The following is a 20,869-nucleotide window of genomic DNA, read 5'->3' as shown; positions in this document are numbered from 1 at the left end:
ACTGAGCCACCCAGGCACCCCTGATCTCAGGGTTTTAAGTTTGAGCCCCACATTGGGTGTAGAGATTACTTAAAAAAAAATAAAAAATGATTTTTTAATTTTTATTTTCTTACGCCACTGCCCTTTTTAAAATTTTTTTAAAAATTAAAAAAAATCCACACACACACAAAAATCCACATAAGTGGACCTGTGCAGTTCAAAACTGTGTTGTTCAACTATACAACTGTTCTCATAGCACTTGCTATTATCTCTCACATTATTATATAATAATGTAATTTGTATTCATTTATCTGTCTCCTACTTTAGATGATTGATTCCTTGATGCTAATGACTAGGTTTTATTTAACTTTTTACTTTCATATTTTAATACCTAGACCAGAGGTGACACCTAATAAAAGTGTGAATAAAATAATTTGTATGTATCTAAAAACACTGCTTAAAGTAAATGATCATAGACAACCGAAAGACCCTCAAAAGCCAAACTAACTACATGTCATCTATAAGAACCATGACAGTCAATTCTACCTTTTGATAGTGCTAATTTTTCAAACAAAGAAGAAATGGTATGCCTCTGAAGTCTCTAGAATCAGATGGCAAACTCTTAGACAAAAGATGTTATAAAAAGGATTCAAACATCAGAATTATGGCTAGGTTAGCTAACTGATTTTTAAATTACTGTTGGAAACACCGATGCACAATGAGCAATTTGCAATTATGTCCTAGTATTTGGAAAAATAATTAGGTTCTTAGTAACCATTTTATAATGGAAATGTAAAAGAAAAGGCAAAATCCTAGTTTTATTTCTACATTTCATGATAAAGAACAGTAGCAAGAAAACAATATTCTAACCTCTTTTGTATGTACAATTTGCCCAGCATAACAAGGCAACTAACATCAACAAATCCTGTAATACTGTCATTTCTCCCAATATAAATAATTATAGAAAGCTACATCTTTCTTTAAAAGTCAGAAATAAATGAGATTATTTAATTTTCTGAAACCAATATCAATATAAAATAACATCAGACAGAATTTCCCAAACTTTTTTCCATAGAACTCTAGCCCCATGAGATATTAATACTCTCACAAAACAACAAAAGTTGAAAACAAGTATTCAAACAAAAACCTGTACATGAATATTCATAGCAGCACTATTCACAACAGTCAAAGATGGAAAAGACCCAAATGTCCAGTCACTGATAAACAGATAAACGGAATGTGGCATATCCATATAGTAGAATATTAATTCAGCTGTCTTAGCTCAAGTTGCCATAACAAAATACCATAGACTGGATGGCTTAAACAACAGGAATTTATTTTCTCACAGTTCTGGAGGCAGGAAAGTCCAAGATCAAGGTGCCAGCAGGGTCATTTTCTGATTAGAGCTCTCTCTGGATTGCAGACAGTTGGCTTTCTTGCTGTGTCCTTCTGAGGCCATTCCTTGGTTAGTGCATAGGGAGAGAGACCGATTTCTCCCTCTTCTTATAAGGCTTCAATCCTTTTGGATTAGGACCCCCCTTATGACTTCATTTAATCTTAATTACCTCCTAAAAGTTCATCTCCAAATGCAATCACACTGGGAGTTAAGGCTTCAGCATAGATATTTTAAGGGGATACAATTCAGTCTATAGCATCAGCCTTAAAAAGGAAAGAAGTACTGATGGATATATACTATAACATGAATGAACCTTAAAAACATGATGCTTAATGAAGGAAGCCAGACACAAAAAGATCACATATTATATGATTCCATTTCTATGAGATACCCAGAATAGGCAAATATATAGAAAAAGAATGCATATCAGTGATTTTCAGAGGATGACAGAGGGAGGGAGAATGGGAGTGAATCTTTTTTTTTCCCAAGACCCGAGCTGAGATCAAGAGTCAGAACCTTCACCAAATGAACCACCCAGGCGCCCCAAGGGGAATGAATCTTAATGGGTACAGGGTTTCCTTTTGGGTGATAAAAAAGTTCTGCAATTAAATAATGGTGTGGTTGTATAACACAATAAATGTACTTAATGCCACTGAATTATATACTTTTTTTTAAAGATTTTATTTGAGAGAGAATAAGCAGGGGGAGGGGCAGAAGGAGAGGGAGAAGCAGACTCCCCACTGAGCAGGGAGCCTGATGAGAGGCTCGATCCCAGAACCCTGAGATCATGACCTGAGCCAAAGGCAGACACTTAACCAACTGAGCCACCTAGGCACCCCAAATTATATACTTTAAAATGGTTAAGATAGTAGTTCCTATATGATTCAGCAATTCCATTCCTACACATATATCAAGAAGTGAAAACATACATCCACATAAAAATGTTTAAATAAATGTTCATAGCATTATTCATAATAAACAAAAGATGGAAACAATTCAAACATCTCTCAACTGTTAAGAGGATAAATAAAATGTGGTATATCCATACAATGGAATTTAGCAATAAAAAGGAATAAGGTACTGATATATGCTGCAACATGGATGAATCTTGAAAACGTTGTCCTGAGGTGCCTGCGTGGCTCAGTTGGTTTAGCACTCTTGATTTTGGCTCAGGTCATGATCTCAGGGTCCTGAGATCAAGCCCCACATTGGGCTCTGAGCTGGGCATGGAGCCTGCTTAAGATTCTCTCCCTCTCCCTCTGCCCCTCTCACTCTCCCTCTGCCCCTCGCTCTAAAATAAAGGAGGGGGGGCGCCTGGGTGGCTCAGTTGGTTGGGCATCTGACTCTTGGTTTTGGCTCAGGTCATTATCTCAGGGTTGTGGGATTGGGCCCTGCTTTGGGCTCTGAGCTCAGCACCAAGTCTACTCGGGACTCTCTCCCTCTCCCCTGCCCCTGCCCCTGCTTGCACGCACTCTCTCTCTCAATTAAAAAGAAAAAAATCAAACCAACAAAACCTCATTGTGCTAAGTGAAAAAAGCCAAACAAAAAAGGCCACATATTGTATGATTCCCTTTATATAAAACAGGCAAATCTATAGAGACAGAGAGTAGATTAGCGACTTCTTTTTTTAAAGGGGAAGGGGAAGAGAGAAGGGGGGAGAGAGAATCTTAAACAGGTTCCACACCCAGCATGGAACCCAATGCAGGGCTGATCACAACCTGAGCCAAAATCGAGAGTCAGAGCCTCAACCAAGCCACAAAGGTGCCCCATGAGTACTGACTTTTAATGGATACAGTTTCTTTTGCAGGTGATGAAAATTTTCAGGAATTAGACAATATCTACACAACTTTCTGAATATAGTACTAAAAACCACTAACCTGTATTTTTTTTTTTTTAAGAGAGTGTGCGCATGCAAGCAGGGCAGGGGGGCAAGCAGGGATAGGGGGCGGGAAGTGGTGTGCACACGGAGAGGGAGAGAATCTCAAGCAGACTCCGTGCCGAACAAGGAACCCAACGTGGGGCTTGATGTCAAGACCCTGACGTGATGACTTGAGCCGAAATCAAGAGTTGGCTGTTTAACCAACTAAGCTACCCAGGTGCCCCTAAACTGTATGTTTTTAAATGAGAAATTTTGGCATGTGAATTTTATCTCAATAAAACTATTATATAAAAAGGTAGGGGCACTCAAGTGGTTCAGTTGCTTGAGCATCCTGATCTCAGCTCAGTCTTGATTTCAGGATCTGAGTTCAAGCTCCACACTGGGCCCACACTGGGTATGGAGCATACTTAAAAAAATAATAATAATAGGGGTGCCTAGGTGGCACAGAAACTTGGCAAAATGACTCTTGGTCTGGGCTCAGGTCGTGATCTCAAGGTTGTGAAATAGTGCCCCGTGTTGGGCTCTCCACTCAGTGTGGAGTCTGCCTGAAATTCTCTCTCCCTTTGCCCTTCCCACTTGTGTGTGTGCATGTGCATGTGCTCTCTCTAACAAATTATCTTTTAAAAATAATAACTTTTAAAAGGTAAGTAAGAAAAATTAAAAATATGACAGTGATAAAGAGTATGGAGAAAAACTAAACTAGTAAAAAGAGAAGGACTGTAAATTTTAGATAAGGGACCCAGCAAAACCCTCGCTGAGAAGGTGGAAGGTAAGAGAGCAAGCCATATGGACATCTTGGGGAAGAATGTTCCAGGCAGAGGAAAAAGCAAATGTTAACGCCATCCTCCATATTTGAGGAAATCCAAGGAAACCATGCACTTGGAGCAGAGAGGGAGAAAGTAAGAAGCAGATGAATGAAAGAGAAGTGAGACAGTGGCACAGATCACATAGGGCCTTACTGTTCACAGCAAGGACACTGTCACTCTAATGTATGGGAAACTACAGAAACATTTTAAAGAGTAGTAATATGATCTGAATAATTTTAACAGGATCATTCTGGCTGTTATGTTGAAAATACAATGAAAAGTTATACAAGTGAAAATAAAGAGATAAGACAGGTTATGCTGCTCAAAAGCATGATCCTAACCAGCAACATCAACCTTACTCAGGAGCTTGTTAAAAATCCATTATCTCGGGTCCCATTCTAGACTTTCAAAATCAATAATTTCTGGGAAAGGAACCCAAGAATCTGCATTTTAATACAATTCCCAGGTAATTCATATACATATTAAAGTTGGGGAAGAAAAAAAAAAGTTTGAGAAGCCCAGATCTAAAACACTCACCCCTCAAATATTCATCATGCTCCCTCTCATACCATTTTCCTTCAAGTATTTCTCTAATGTTACCTTCTCAGTGACAATTTAAATTTGAAACACCACCATCAGACACAGTAGCATCATTCCCTACAGTCTTTCCTACTTTTTCTCATAAGATTTATTACCATCTAACTTATGACATACTTGTTATTTACTATATATGTTGTCCCTTTCCTCCTACTAGAATATTAGCTCCGTAAAAGCAATGCTGTCTGTTTTGTTCATTGCTAAATTCCTAGCAACTAAAACTAGTACCTGACGCATAGCAGACACCCATAAAAACATTTATTGGATAAATGGCAAAAGGAAAAACTGGAAGTGCTAACTGGAAGCTAAAGTTGGGCCTAATGAAGGAAGATTAATGGGCGCTTGGGCGGCTCAGTTGGTTAAGCAACTGCCTTCGGCTCAGGTCATGATCCTGGAGTCCCTGGATCGAGCCCCACATCGGTCTCCCTGCTCAGCGGGGAGTCTGCTTCTCCCTCTGACTCTCCCCGCTTCATGCTCTCTTTCTCTCTTTCTCTCTCTCTCAAATAAATAAAATCTTTAAAAAAAAAAAAGGAAGATTAAGCCACTAACTTCAGGTGGGCCTGATATTAGTCAAAATTCTATAAAGCCTGTTAAGTCCAAATAGGCAATGATCTTTATATAAAGGTTTTATTCTATTTAATTTATAAAGGGGCACTCTAATGAGAAATCATTTATTTTTTTTAAAGATTTTATTTATTTATCTGAGAGAGAGAATGAGATAGAGAGAGAGCATGAGAGGGGAGAGGGTCAGAGGGAGAAGCAGACTCCCCACTGAGCAGGGAGCCCGATGCGGGACTCGATCCCGGGACTCCAGGATCATGACCTGAGCCGAAGGCAGTCGCTTAACCAACTGAGCCACCGAAGCGCCCAGAAATCATTAATTTAAATATAATTTGGACTTTTTCATATGAGGAAAAAAGCACTAAACAATTATGTATGAACATGACTTCAAGGCAGATATTACATATACTGAATTCTTTAATGAAAATGACTGCTGTACTATAAATCATTCTTCTGAATTTGTTAAACCAAGTCTCCCAAAAGGACCTCTACTTGGTCTATTAGCTTCTTTAAACTAGTTCAACTTGTTCTCCACATTAACAAATAACAAAACTGCATTTAATTATTTAATTAGAGAAATAATAATAATAAAGGATATTCATTCATTGCCACCACATGCCTACCATGTCAGGTATTACATGAAACACTCCATTAGAGTACTTTACTGAACCTTCATAAAATAGGCAGCAGCATCTTAACTTTTTTTTTAAAAAATAAAGAAACTGATGGGCTGCCTGGGTGGCACAGTCAGTTAAGCATCTGACTACTGGTTTCCACTCAGGTCATGACCTCAGGGTTGTGAGATAAAGCCCCGAGTCGGGCTCTGTGCTCAGCAGGGAGCCAGCTTGAGATTTTCTCTCCCTCTCCTGCTGGTGCATGCTCGCTCTCTAAAGTAAATAAATAAATCTTAAAAAAAAAAAATGAGGGAACTGAAACATATTCTAAAGGATAAGCAGCTTACCTGATGTGTATCTAGATGCATTATCTCTATCCATCCATTATCTACATTCATTATGTATATCAGTACATCTATTCATATTACATAAATTAAAAATATAAAAGTATAAGCAGCTTATCCAAGATTACAGACTTATTAAGTGGGGAAGATGGAATTCAAAACCTATGCAATTCTACTCTAGAGCCCACACTGTCAATCATATCACTGTCACTTCATTTACTTTCCCTTTTTAAAAAAATAATCCTTAGAGGCACCTGCGTGGCTCAATCAAGCATCTGCCTTCAGCTCAGGTCATGATCTGGGAGTCCTGGGACTGAGCCCCACATCAGGCTCCCTGCTCAATGGGGAGTCTACTTCTCCTTCTCCCTCCCTCTCTCTCTTTCTCAAATAAATAAATAAAATCTTTGGAAAAAATAATAATAATCCTTGAATCAGATTTTTCACTAACTCAAGCATTCAAACCCTTTTAAGTGATCTTATGCACCACTATTTCCCAACTTCAATCATTCACATACTATCATGTTCAGATTTGTCTAATTTGAACACTATCAGCAGTGTTATTTTTTTGATACTATCTTTAAATTGACTTACTTTTTTTGGCCTTCTCCTAAACTGTATTTTTAAAATTATGAAGTTGTTATTTTTCTCATACACATAAAGATATGTATGTGTATTAAAGTTTAAAAAAAAGGTCTGTCAATATACTATCAATTGTGTATCATCAGAAATAAAAGAAACTATATTTAAACTCTTTACCAGAGTTTCTCAAAGTGTAATATATAATGACTTAGAAATAGCTTTTTTTTGTTATTCATATATCAAAGAAAGGTTTTATTTACCCAGCCACAGAAACATGAGAAAAAAGCCCAAAAAAATCCATTAAGTTAAACAAAACCAAGATTAAAGTACTCAAAAGACAGAGACAACACTTATAAGCAATTAAAGCTAAGATCAAAATACCAAAAAAAAATGAATTTTACACCAAAATTCTCAAGTAAATTGCAAGTGTCCTAACCAATCTCTGCTTCTTGTAAGGAATTTGCTGTGCTACAGTCCAAACGATTAAAACCATGTATAAATATATCTGATCATAGCACTACCTTGCTTAAAACTCTTCAGCGGCTTCTCAAAACACTCATCATAAAGTCCAAACTGTCTATCACATCTTAAAAGGTCCTTCATTCCCCAATTATTGTGTGCATTTTCAGCTGGATCATTTGCCACTTTCACCCCCAATTCTGTTCCAGTCATACTTAATCTCAGTCATACTCTCATTTTCACATTTATGTCCTGCATTTTCTCAACCCAAAGACTAAATCCCTCAATTAAATCATGAACTCTCCCAACTCTAAGTTTTTGCACTGAACTAAATTACCATTTTATTTATGTGTATCACCCTCATCTAAGTAGAAGCATCCTTGAGATTTGGTGTTGTATTTTTTGTTTTTCCATTGTAAACATATGCTTGGCATATAAAAGGAACTCAATACATACATGTTTTTTGAATGAATGAACCACATATTACCAGGATCACTTAAAAAGTGTGTAAGTGTTGGGGTGCCTGGGTGACTCAGTTGTTAAGTGTCTGCCTTCGGCTCAGGTCAGGATCCCAGCGTCCTAGGATCCAGCCCCGCATCGGGCTCCCTGCTCAGCAGGAAGCCTGTTTCTCCCTCTCCCACTCCCCCTGCTTGTGTTCCCTCTCTCACTGTGTCTGTCAAATAAATAAATAAAAAATCTTAAAAAAAAAATGTGTAAGGGTGTACATACACATGCACGCACAGACTAAAAGGAGCCACTAATTTCTATTTGCACTGCTTTTTATCTACCATAATAAATGTAAAGGTTCTTTTTTAGCTTAAAAAGCCGTATTATTAATGTCCTTTTTGTAATTAAAGTAGTTAAAATCAAATTAAGGATAATCTAAAGTATATTAATATAGGAAAATCTCTCCAAAAATGTGACCTGTGGGATAATTTAATTTGTACTTACTCAAATCATCCGATATGTCTTCAATTCCTGAAGCACTATCATCAGAATCAACAGTATTATCTGTACATGCTTGTTGCTTCTGAGATCCTGGTGAGATTTCCAAAGCAGATTTTCCTCCCTCTATATCAATATTCACTTTGTCCAGAGACGTAAAAGAGCTTGGAATTATTTTTCCAATCTGTTGTAATTCTGTCCGTCGCATGTTTTCCTTCAACAGTAAACTGGGAGCCCTCTCTGGTTCTGCTGGTGAACCAGGGACCTTTTCTGATTTCATCTGAGAACTGGGTCCTTTTTCCATTTTCCTCTGTGAACTAAGTGCCTTTTCTGTTGCTGTCACCTGTGAGCTGGGTGTCTTTTCTGTTTTCACTGGTGAATTAGGGGACTTTGGTGATTTTTCTGCTTTTGCTTGTGAAACTGGTACCTTTTCTGCTTTCACCGGTGAATTAGGTGATTTTTTTGTTTTGCAATGACTTTGATCTCGAAGGACTAATCCCAAATCTCTAGGGCTTGCTATGTTGGCAGCATTTATTTTACATGATTTAACTTCTGTTTTTTCTATACAAATATCATTTTGCTTATTTTTTTTACTACTATTCTTATTTGGAGAGCTGGTCCCAATTTCTTTTATGGATTTATCATTTCTAGCTTTCAAAGTCTGATTAGATATAACTTTAACTGCTTTGCTTTCTTCAGAAAGAGCCCAAGCATTCTTCTTTGGTTCATGATTTTCATTTTTAGAGGTCTTAGAGTCTTCCATTATTTGAAAACCTGCTTCTTTCCAATTGCGATATTGTTAAATGGCAGATTCCCAGTAGCTGAATTGCTTCAAGTCCAGATTAGGCAAACAAACTATTGGGTTGAAAAAAAAATGTGTTATTTAAAATGCAAAAGCCATTTTTCAAAAATTGGTGAGACTTTCAAAAACTTTCAAATTTGTTCTCAAAACTGAAGAAATTGTAAAACCTTAAAAAACTCTGTCAACCATATGAGGAGTTAAAACCCATGTTGTAAGTAACAGCCAAATGGTCATAAAGAAGGTTCTAATGTAATTATGGCAATATGGCAAAACAGAGAATTTTAAAAGTAAAATTTGTTCTACATTCCTCAATAAGAATTTCAACTAAAAGGGAAATAAAACTCACAACTGATGTACCACAATTAATATAAAAGGAAATGGAACAAAGAAAACACAGGCATTCCAATCTAGGGGCACCTGGTTGGCTCAGCATGCAACTCTTGATCTCAGGGTCTCACGTGGGGTATGGTACAGTATAGTATATTAAGTATATATCTTATACACTTCATAAGATTGATATTCTCGGGCGCCTGGGTGGCTCAGTCGGTTAAGCGACTGCCTTCAGCTCAGGTCATGATCCTGGAGTCCCGGGATCGAGTCCCGCAACGGGCTCCTTGCTCAGCGGGGAGCCTGCTTCTCCCTCTAACCCTCCCCCCTTTCATGTACTCTCTCTCTCTCTCTCTCACTCTCTCAAAATAAATAAATACATCTTTAAAAAAATAAGACTGATATTCTCTTTTATTAAAAAAAGGAACTGATTAGGCTCTTCTTTCTAAGTTTGTTTTTTTTTTTAAGATTTTATTTATTTATCTGAGAGAGAAAGACAGTGAGAGAGGGAACCCGATGCGGGGCTCGATCCCAGGATACTGGGATCATGACCTGAAGTGAAGGCTGACGCTTAACGACTGAGCCACCCAGGTGCCCCTCTAAATTATTTTATAAAGTAATTTTTTAATTATAATTAAAATTTAAGCCAAAACAAACAAAAAAATTTAAGCCAAAACCACCCTATATTTTCACCATTAGTATTTTTTATGACTAACATTATTTCCTAGTAAAAAGCTCTACCACTCATAGCTATAAAAGAATGTTTTTGCTCCTCGTTTTTGGATATTTTAATTCATTTAATTTATACATTCTGCTTTCAGTATTCTTTATAAAGTGTTCCACATAACTGTCAAAACAGTTGCCAAATATATGCCTATGTAAACTCTTGTAGAAACTGCTGCACATTCCTAATTTTAAAAATAAAAATGGATCCTATGGGTGGCGCCTGGGTGGCTCAGTCGTTAAGCGTTTGCCTTCGGCTCAGGTCATGATCCCAGGGTCCTGGGATCGAGCCCCACATCAGGCTCCCTGCTCGGCGGGAAGCCTGCTTCTCCCTCTCCCACCCCTGCTGCTTGTGTTCATTCTCTCACTGTGTCTCTCTCTGTCAAATAAATAAATAAAATCTTTAAAAAAAAAATAAAAGGATCCTATGGGACGCTGGAGTGGCTCAGTTAGTTAAGCGTCTGCCTTTGGCTCAGGTCATGATCTCAAGTTCCTGGGATCAAGCCCCACGTCAGGCTCCCTGCTCAGTGGGGAGTCTGCTTCTCCCTCTCCCTCTGTGATCTCTCTTGCTCTCTCACTCTCTCTCAAATAATCTTTTAAAAATAGATAAATAATCCTATTTTTTTAAGATTTTATTTATTTGACAGAGAGAGAGCACAAGTAAGCAGAGCGGCAGGTAGAGGGAGAGGGGGAAGCAGGCTGCTCCCTGCTGAGAGCCTGATGCGGGACTCGATCCCAGGACCCTAGGATCATCACCTGAGCCAAAGGAAGATACTTAATTGACTGAGCCACCCAGGTGCCCCTGGATCCTATTTCTTTTTTTTTTTTTTTTTAAGATTTTATTTATTTATTTGACAGAGAGAGACACAGCGAGAGAAGGAACACAAGCAGGGGGAGTGGGAGAGGGAGAAGCAGGCTTCCCGCTGAGCAGGGAGCCCGATGCGGGGCTCGATCCCAGGACCCTGGGACCATGACCTGAGCCGAAGGCAGACGCTTAACGACTGAGCCACCCAGGTGCCCCCTGGATCCTATTTCTAAAAGACTAGTTTTACCTTATCCAGTAACCAAAATATTTTAAATTTTTTTTAAAGATTTTATTTATTTATTTGACAGAAACAGACAGCGAGAGAGGGAACACAAGCAGAGGGAGTGGGAGAGGGAGAAGCAGGCTTCCCGCGGAGCAGGGAGCCCAATGCGGCGCTCGATCCCAGGACCCTGGGAACATGACCTGAGCTGAAGGCAGACGCTTGACTGAGCCACCCAGGCGCCCCAATTTTCTAATGCTATCCTATGATGATGACTCTAATAAATTTTGTAGATGTTATCTTACTAACAAAAGCCATAAAACAACAAATCCTTGATTGAGCCATGCTGATCCACAATTCTGTTTATAAAACTTCTTAGACACACTATTCTTCCACTCAAAAAAACTCCAGGGGCACCTGGGTGGCTTAGTTGGTTAAACGTCTGCCTTTGGCTCAGGTCATGATCTCAGGGTCCTGGGATCAAGCCCCATGTTGGGCTCTCTGCCCAGCGGGAGCATGCTTCTCTCTCTCCCTGCCACTCCCCCTGCTTATACTCTCTCTTGGTTAAATAAATAAAATCTTAAAAAAAAAAAAAAAGTAACAGATGTCCTAAAAAAAAAAAGGATTCCAAAAAAAAAACCAGTGTGGTGGGGCACCTAGCTGGCTCAGTCTGTAGAGCATGTGACTCTTGATCACAGGGTCATAAGTTCAAGCCCCACACTGGGCATGGAGGCCACCAAAAAAAAAACCAAAACAAAAAAACGTAATTTATATAGCAAAATTGCTATTTCTAAGCTATCAACAGTATAAATTTTTCCCAAAAAAGTTGTAATTCCTAGAAATAAAGTTCTTAGGAGGTAAGGTTTTGAGTAAGGTTCACTGCTTCCCAGTGCACTCAGCAAAATTGGTTGAGCCAAATAAAAATGATGGACCTATGTTCTGGTTCCTGATTACATTTTTAGAATGTAGTAAATGAGGATTAAATGAGATCCTAACCTTATATAAGCAATTATTATCAAGAAAATAAAAAGAATTTTTAACAAATTTCTTTAAAAAGTTGTTTGAAATATAGAAAATAGTATTTAGAATATATCCCATTTCATTTTTATATTAAGACATCAGTCCACTTCCTACTTCCAGTTCTAATCATGTCTTCCTTCCTTGAATCCTTACAATGACTACTGATTACTAGAGACAGGGAGTTCTCAGGCCCTGAGACCTCAACTAACAGCCAGAGCCAGGTTCTTGACTTTGCTGTGAGAAAAAATTCAAGGACAAGTCAGAATGAAGTATAACAGAGAAAGCTTCACTGCAAAGTCAAAGAACACACTCCAAGGAAGGAGGAGTGCAGGCACACTCAGGAAGAGGATCTAAGTAGCGCTGGGTAGATGTGAGGCTCTGATTTTTATGGGTGGTTATAATTTGGGCATGAAGGGCTTCACATCCTTCTTTTCCTGATGAAAACTGAAGCTTCACTGCAAAGTCAAAGAACACACTCCAAGGAAGGAGGAGTGCAGGCACACTTAGAAAGAGGATCTAAGTAGCGCTGGGTAGATGTGAGGCTCTGATTTTTATGGGTGGTTATAATTTGGGCATGAGGGCACCTGGGTGGCTCAGATGGTTAAGCGTCTGCCTTTGGCTCAGGTCATGATCCCAGGGTCCTAGGATCAAGTCCCACATTGGGCTCCCTGTTCCTTGGGAGCCTGCTTCTCCCTCTGCCTCTCTCTCTCTCATGAATAAATAAATAAAAAGTTTTTAAAAAAATAGTAATTTGGGCATGAAATACTCATGTGGGGTTCCAGGGAACAGGCAGGGATTTCTAGGAACTCTGCATAATATTACACAATGCTCTACATTAGTCACTATGTGCAGGTATATAGTAGCAGGTACATTTCAGGCTAACTGGGTCTTTGTGTGCATTTAAGTTGCAGTTAAGCAAAGCAACAGCAGCAGAACACTTGTGAGATCATGAGAAACCACAGAGCTATCAGAAGTTTGCTTAACTGCCACAAACTCTGTCAGGTATCAGACTTTGTCCCCTGTTTTTTGTTCCTCCTGCAAATATCCAGCACTTCCCTATTCTGCATGCCTTACTACCACAATGCTAGGTACTTAGTAGACATTCAAAATCACTAGCAATTAAAAGAATATCCACTCCAGACAGAGGGCTTCACATCCTTCTTTTCCTGATGAAAACTGAAGCCTTTAGCAGAAACTGGAATTTTTTTTTTAAGATTTTATTTATTTATTTGAGAGGGAGCGAGCAAGCACAAGGAGGGGGAGTGTCAGAGGGAGAGGGAGAAGTAGGTTCCCCACTGAGCAGGGAGCCCAACTCAGGGCTCCAATCCTGGACCCTGGGATCATGACCTGAGCCGAAGGCAGAAGGCAGGTGCTTAACCGACTGAGCCACCCAGGCACCCCTGAATTGTTTCAAGAGTTTCTGATGCTTTTCTATAATTATCCATTACTCAGTTGACAGATTGCGCTACAAATTCTAGAGCCTGAGACTTAAAAGAGTTGTATGAATACACTACGTAAGAAAGTTTACCAGAAATAACTTGCATAATAGTAGAAAAACTAATCATAGCAATAATTATTTCTCAAGTAACGCTTCCACAGGACAGACAGGAAACTATTGTAAGGCATGATTACAGAAAGCCATCAGAAGTTTGTACGGCTTTAAAAAAATTAGGGGCACCTGCGTGGCTCAGTCAGTTAAGCATCTGCCTTCGGCTCAGGTCATGATCCTGGAGTTCCGGGATCAAGCCCCACATCAGGCTCCCCGTTCAGAGGGTGTCTGCTTCTCTCTGCCCCTCACCCTGCTCGTTCTCTTTCTCTCACTCTCTCTCTCTCAAATTAAAAAAAAAAAAAAAAAGAAATCATTTCTGATTTTGTTTACCATTGTATCTCCAGTGCCTACAACAGTGCCCAGTTTAAAGCAGGCACTCAATAAACCTGTTAAGTAGATTAATGAACACTTAAATTACTTTTAATTGTTCACATTTTAAAAACAAAATAAATCCAAAACATTTTCATTGCATCATGGCTTATATTATTTACAATGTAAATAGAATATATCTCTCTTCCAGAAAGCCTTCCCTAATCTATCCCCAAGTCTCCTACCACCTAAGCTGGTCTCAGATAAATATGCCTCTTTCTATGAACTTTAGTCTTACTTTTCTCATAGCACTCAGTACTTAATACGTTTTTTAAAGGTTTTATTTATTTATTTATTTGAGAGAGAGAGCAAGCAGGAGCAGGGGGAGGAGCAGATGGAGAGGGACAAGCTGACTTCGTGCTGAGTGAGAAGCCCCACATGGGGCTTGATCTCATGACCCTGAGGATCATGACCTGAGCCGAAATTAAGAGTCAGATGCTTAACCAACTGAGCCACCCAGGTATGCAGTACTTAATACTTTTTATGTATTTATTCCCTATTTGGACTATAGAAACTTTTTTTTCCAATTTGCTTTCCATAAAACAAATACATATACAGAGTTCAAAAAGTTAACAGTACTACAAGGCAAAACAGTATTTGTCCACCAACTACCCATCTTTCTCCTCAGGAGCAACTACTTTCAACTCTTTTAGTGGTTTCTTCTGAGATTTATCTCCGTATTTCTAAATTACATGCTTAAGCTGATACTGATCTTAATTTGTTTTAACTTTAGATAGTATCCACACACTTCCTACTATGGAAGATAAGAATTTGGCTGTCTCAAACATTCCCCCTAGAGACAAACAGAATTATACACACACATATGTTCCTCTCCCACCTACATCTTCTGAAGATGATTTTAGTAAGAGGTAACAGTATTATTAATGGCTGAGCCAAATATTATACTATAAAACTTTCTAAATGCCCTTCAAAATTTATTTTCTCCTTTTCCCACACACATAGTTAGATTGTATTTCCCAACCTTCCTTACTGTTAGATGTGTCCTTAGGATCAAGTTGTTACCTCCTCCGTGCTCTCCTCATATCACTGTATAAAATTCTCAATCATCTTCAGGCACAGAGCCAACAATTATGTTCTAATCCAGATCACTGAGTCTCAAGTTTCTGTGCATCGGAATCAGCTAGTTCCAAAATGCAGATTCTGATTCTAATTTGGAGGACTGACATTCTGCATATCTAAAAAGCCCAGGTAAAGTCAATGCTGTTAACACTTGGCCATACTTTTGGCTGGACAATATCATCAATGGAACTTGGGCCCGAGTGACCACACAGAACTACTCACCTGGATCAGGTGACCGCTCATCTAGCAACTGTTACATGAAAGAAAAATAAAACTATTTTTTTAAGGCACTGTACTAAAGGATTTCTTTGTCATGGTAGCCCAGCCTTTTGACTTAATATATATATATAATAATCACATTTCTCTTTGGTATACTTTTCAGTTTTACCTAGAATTAATCATTGACTCATTTTTCTTAAGATTTTTTACATACCTATCAATAATTCATTGACAGAAGCATAAATCTCCTGTGAATATGTTCAAACACACATTACATGGTCTATATGTTTTTGTTTTTGTTTTGTTCTCTCCTTCAACATCCCTTGTCTAGCATGTGCTGGTCACTACTAGTCTTTTGTTGTTGTTGTTGTTTTGTTGTTTTGTTGTTGTTCTCTCCTTCAACATCCCTTGTCTAGCACCTGCTGGTCACTACTAGTCTTTTACCACAGCTGTCACCCTGAAACTTCCTTTCACTATCATCCTACCAATTCTTATTCACCCTCATGCTGACTTCTATTTTCCTCTTCCACAATTTACTCCCTCTTTTTTGGAGTACATCCTCCAGTACCTAAAAAAGGAAATATGAAAGGTAGTGAAAAAAATAATTATGCCCAATTTCTGCATTTCATTCTGTGTAGACAGGCATCCATCATAACACTCTGGACTTTTTTCCACTCCCCTCATTCATTCTTTTCCCGAGGACATGGAGTAACATATTTCATCAGTGAGTTTGTGAAAATGATGTAGGCAAAACTTAGTATCTCTCTCTCATTCCTCTTCATAGCTAGCTGTTCATAGGGAAGAGAATTCCACTTTCTCATTCATACTCTAACATTTACAGGTATAAGCCCCACACAGGGTCTGCAGTTGTGCCCGAGTAAGTCTAATTCTGGCACTGAGTCTTAGCAAACAACTTGAAAATAAAAAATCCATTCTCCAAAGTGAAATTTATCCATAATAAAAATGATAATCTGGGGGTGGCTGGGTGGCTCAGTGGGCTAAGCATCTGCCTTCGGCTAGGGTCATGACCCTAGGGTCCTGGGATCAAGCCCTGCATCAGGCTCCCTGCTCAGCAGGGAGTCTGTTTCTCCCTCTCCTTCTTCTCCCGCTCACGCTCTCGCATGTGTGTGGTCACCCTCTCTCTCTCTCAAATAAAGAAAATAAAATCTTTAAAAAAAAATGATAATCTGATCTCCATATGCTTCTTTCATCTTTCCGAATTTGTTCAGGATTCAGGAAGGGAAACAGTGCTAATTATTGGGTCCCTTAAATCCCAAAAGGAAGTAAATCTTATAAGACTTTATATGTCTTAAATGTCTTTTCTATCTTCATAATTTGTTTAGTTAGGTTTAAACTTCTAGGTTAGAAACCATTCACTCAAAATGCAACAGGTATTGTTTCAATGATTTCTAGTTTGTGATGTTAATACTGAGAAAATCATGCCATTCTTATTCTCCATCTTTTTTACTGAACTGCTTTCTTCCTTATGGAAACTTTCAGGATATTCTCTTTGTCTCAGTGTTCTTTTTTTTTTTTTCCAGTGTTCTGTAATTTTTTTTTTTAAGATTCATTTATTTATCTGAGAGAGAGCGAGCACACATGCAAGTGGGAGAGGGCAGAGGGGGAGGGAGAGAGAATCACAAGCAGACTCCCCACTGAGCACAAAGCCCAATGCAGGGCTTGATCTCATGACCCTAAGATCACAACCTGAGCTGAAACCAAGAGTCAGACAGTTAACCAATGAACCACCCAGGCTCCCTTCAATGTTCTGTAACTTCTAAATGATAAGCCCTGGAGCAGATATTTCTTCATTCATTTTTCTTGGTATTCAGTTTGCTCTTTTAATCTCTAACTCAAGTCCCCCCCACTCCTGAAAATTTTTTCTTGTATTATGTCTTCTATCATTTCCTCCCTTTCATTTTCTCTTTTTTTCTAGCTCCTTTATGCGTCCTACATTGATTTTCCACTTATCTTACCTTTTTTCTCCATTTTCCACCTTTATTTTCTTTCCTGAGTGATTTCCTCACCTTTATCTTCCAACTCTTCTACATTTGGAGGAGAGGAGCATATTTTTTATGTTTATCATATTTTCATTTCTAAAAAAACTTTAAGTCCCTGATTATTACTTCTTAACAGCACTCTGTTCTTGTCTCATGACTATCATCTCTTTTATCTGAAGACTAATAGTTTTTCTTAAATTTTTTTCTGCTCCTTGTAGTTTCCTGAGTTTCTTACTGTTTTCCTCTCTATCAAGCACACTAACATACGCATAGGAAAGAATAAAAGAGAAAAGGAGAAAAATATTTGAAGAAATAATAGCCAAAAACGTGCCAAATCAGATGAAAGACACAATTATACACATCCAAAAAGTCCAATAAACTCCAAGCAGAATAAACTCAAAGAAATCCACACCAACCAAGACCCATTATTATTCAATTTTGAAAACCAAAGAGAGAATTTTGAAATCAGCAAGAGAGAAGCAACTTCTCATGCACAAAGTATTCACAGTAAGATTAACAGATGATTTCCCATCAGAAACCATGGAAATCAGGGGTGACCGGGCAGCTCAGGCAGTTGAGCCTCCGACTCTTGATTTTGGCCCAGGTAATGATCTCAGGGTCATGAGATAAAGCCTGGCATAGGCTCCACACTGGACATGGAGCCTGCTTAAGATTCTCTCTCTCCCCACTCCCTCTGCCCCACTCCCTCCCTGGCAAGGAAAAAAAACAAAAGTACAAGGATGGAAAAGGGTATTCCATGCAAACAGCACTGCAAAGAGAGCTGAGTGGTCATATAACTGTTAGACAAAACACATTTTAAGACAAAAGAGATTACAAGAAACAAAGACATATACTGATAAGGAGATCAATCCAGGGGTGCCTGGGTGGCTCAGCTGGTTAAACATCTGCCTTCAGCTCAGGTCATGATGTCCAGGTCCAGGAATCGAGCCCCATATTGGACTCCCTGCTCAGTAGGGAGCCTACTTGTCCCTCTGCCTCTGCTCCTCTCCCTGCTTCTGCTCTCGCTCTCTCAAATAAACAAAATCTTAAAAAATAATAATTGGAGACTTCAATACCCTACTTTCAATAACGGATAGAGAAACCAAACAGAAAATCGTTAAGAAAGTAGAAGACTTTGGGGCGCCTGGGTGCCTCAGATGGTTAAGTGTCTGCCTTCAGTTCGGGTCATGATCCCAGGGTGTGGGATCGAGCCCCGTATCGGGCTCCTTGCTCAGCGGGGAGCCTGCTTCTCCCTCTCCCTCTGCCTCTCCCCCTGCTCATGTTCTATCTCTGAATCTCAAATGAATTAAAAAAAAAATCTTTAAAAAAAAAGAAAATGGAAGACTTCAACAACCCTAATGCCATTTAGACCTAACATACTCAGAAGCTTCTACCCAACATCAACAGAACACATATTCTTCTCTACTGCACATGGAACATTCTCCAGAACAGACCATTTTGCAAGGCCACAAGTCTTAATAAACTTAAGAAGATTGAAATCATACAAAGTATCTTTTCTTATCACAATAGAATGAAATTAGAAATCAAATCAATACAAAAACTGGAAATTTCACAAATATGTAAAATTTAAACAATGCACTCAAATCAACCAATGAGTCAAAGAAGAAATCACAAGGGAAATTAGGAAATACTTTGAGACAAATGAAAACAATGTACATTTTACCACATTTTCTAAAAATGGATAGAAGAGGGATGTTTCACATAATTTTTAAAAATAAGGATTATAGGGTGCCTGGGTGGCTCAGCTGGTAGCATGTGCCTTAGGCTTGGGTCATGATCCCAGAGTCCTAGGATCAAGTCCTGCATCAGGCCCCCTGCTCAGCATGGAGTCTGCTCCTCCCTCTCCCTCTGCCCCTCCCCCCACTCATGCTCTTCCTCTCAAATAAAATCTTTAAAAAAGATTCTTTTAATTAAAAAAACAAGAATTATAAAAGAATACAATAAGCAACTGTTTGCCAACAAATTGGATAACCTAGATAGAATGGTCAAGTCATACATACAAACTATCAAAACAGTCAAGAACAAATAAAAAATCCAAATACACTTACAACAAATAAGTAGATTAAATCAGTAATCAAAAACCTCCCAACAACAAAAAGCCCAGAACCACAAGACTATACTGGTGAACTATTCAATATTTAAAGAATTAACACCAATCCTTCTCAAACTCTTCCCAAAAAAATTGAAGAGGGGGCACTTCCTTACTCATTCTCTGAGGCCAGCATTACCCTAATATATGAACATACAGTCAAACAATCATCAACAAAATACTAGCAAACCAAGTAAAGAAGGATAGTTGGAAGAAAGGCAAGCAGGAACAAGGGACCCCACCCAAGGAGGAAACCACCCTTAAACACCACCCTGAAAAGAGCCTCCACCCTTTCCCACATGATAGGTATATGATAAAAACCTGATAGGGTGACAGATGCACAGAGAGTTAATCAGATTAAAAGAGCCCACCAACAAGCCCATAAAAACTGCTAGACTGGGGTGCCTGGGTGGCTCAGTCGTTAAGCATCTGCCCAGGGTCCTGGGATCGAGCCCCACATCAAGCTCTCTGCTCAGCCAGGAGCCTGCTTCTCCCTTTCCCACTCCCTGTGCTTGTGTTTTCTCTCTCTCACTGTGTCTCTCTCTGTGAATAAAATCTTAAAAAAAAAAAAAAAAAAACGCTAGACTTAGAAACTCCGGTGGCAATCCTCTTGCGTCCCCTCCCTCTTTAGGAGCTTTGTACTATCACTCAATAAACTTTGCTTTGCTGCCCACCACTCTTCGTCTGATCTACCTTTTTATTATTCAAAGCATCATGACCAAGAACCATGGGCACTAAAGGAAAAGAAATCCTGTAACACAAGCAGCATATTATACAACATGACCAAGTGAGATTTCTCTAGAATGCAAGGGTGGTTCAACATACAAAAATCATTGTAACACACCATATAAACAGACTGAAGGAAAAGGAAAACATAATCAGCTTGACTGATGCAACAAAAAGCATTTGAAAAAATCCAGCAGACTTTCTTGAAAAAAAACATTCAATAAACTTGTAATAGCAAGGAAACTTCCTCAACATGATAAAAGCCATCTTACAAAATAAAGACACAACTAACTGTTCCCCTACAATCAGGAATAAGACAAGGATGTCTGCTTTTTCCACTTCTATTTGACATAATACTATTGGAAATTACAGCTAGAGCAATTAGGCAAGTAAAAGAAAAAAAGGCAGCCAAATGGGAAAGGAAGAAATAAAATTATCTTTTTCAGGGCGCCTGGGTGGCTCAGTTGGTTAAGTGACTGCCTTCAGCTCAGGTCATGATCCTGGAGTCCCCAGATCAAGTCCCGCATCAGGCTCCCTGCTCGGCAGGGAGTCTGCTTCTCCCTCTGACCCTCCCCCCTCTCATGTGCTCTCTCTCTCTCATTTTCTCTCTCTCAAATAAATAAAATCTTTAAAAAAAAATTATCTTTTTCAGATGACATGATCTTATATGTAAGAAAACCCTTAAAAGTACACCAAAAAAAAAAGGGCACCAAAAACAGAACTAAAAAATTAATTCAGTAAATTGCAGAATACAGAATCA

At 38.8% G+C, this 20,869-nt stretch overlaps 1 protein-coding gene across 8 annotated transcripts in view; it reads right to left on the bottom strand.

The window, feature by feature from the left end:
* Nucleotides 1–20,869, bottom strand: part of TUT4 (terminal uridylyl transferase 4) — a 122,168-nt gene that overhangs the window by 79,548 nt on the left and 21,751 nt on the right. For all 8 annotated transcript variants that reach the window (XM_025871624.2, XM_025871619.2, XM_025871623.2 and 5 more), the window contains exon 2: nt 8,166–9,014. In XM_025871624.2, the coding sequence (XP_025727409.1) occupies nt 8,166–8,922 (757 nt within the window). In that variant the 5' untranslated portion in view covers nt 8,923–9,014. The remainder of the gene's footprint in view (nt 1–8,165; nt 9,015–20,869) is intronic.

This window comes from Callorhinus ursinus, unplaced genomic scaffold (assembly GCF_003265705.2).
Source record: "Callorhinus ursinus isolate GAN/ISIS: 27379988/994484 unplaced genomic scaffold, GSC_fseal_2.0 scaffold9, whole genome shotgun sequence".
Classification (NCBI taxonomy): domain Eukaryota; kingdom Metazoa; phylum Chordata; class Mammalia; order Carnivora; family Otariidae; genus Callorhinus; species Callorhinus ursinus.
The sequence above is the reverse complement of the archived record's forward strand: the minus strand, read 5'-3'. Positions and strand labels throughout refer to the sequence as shown.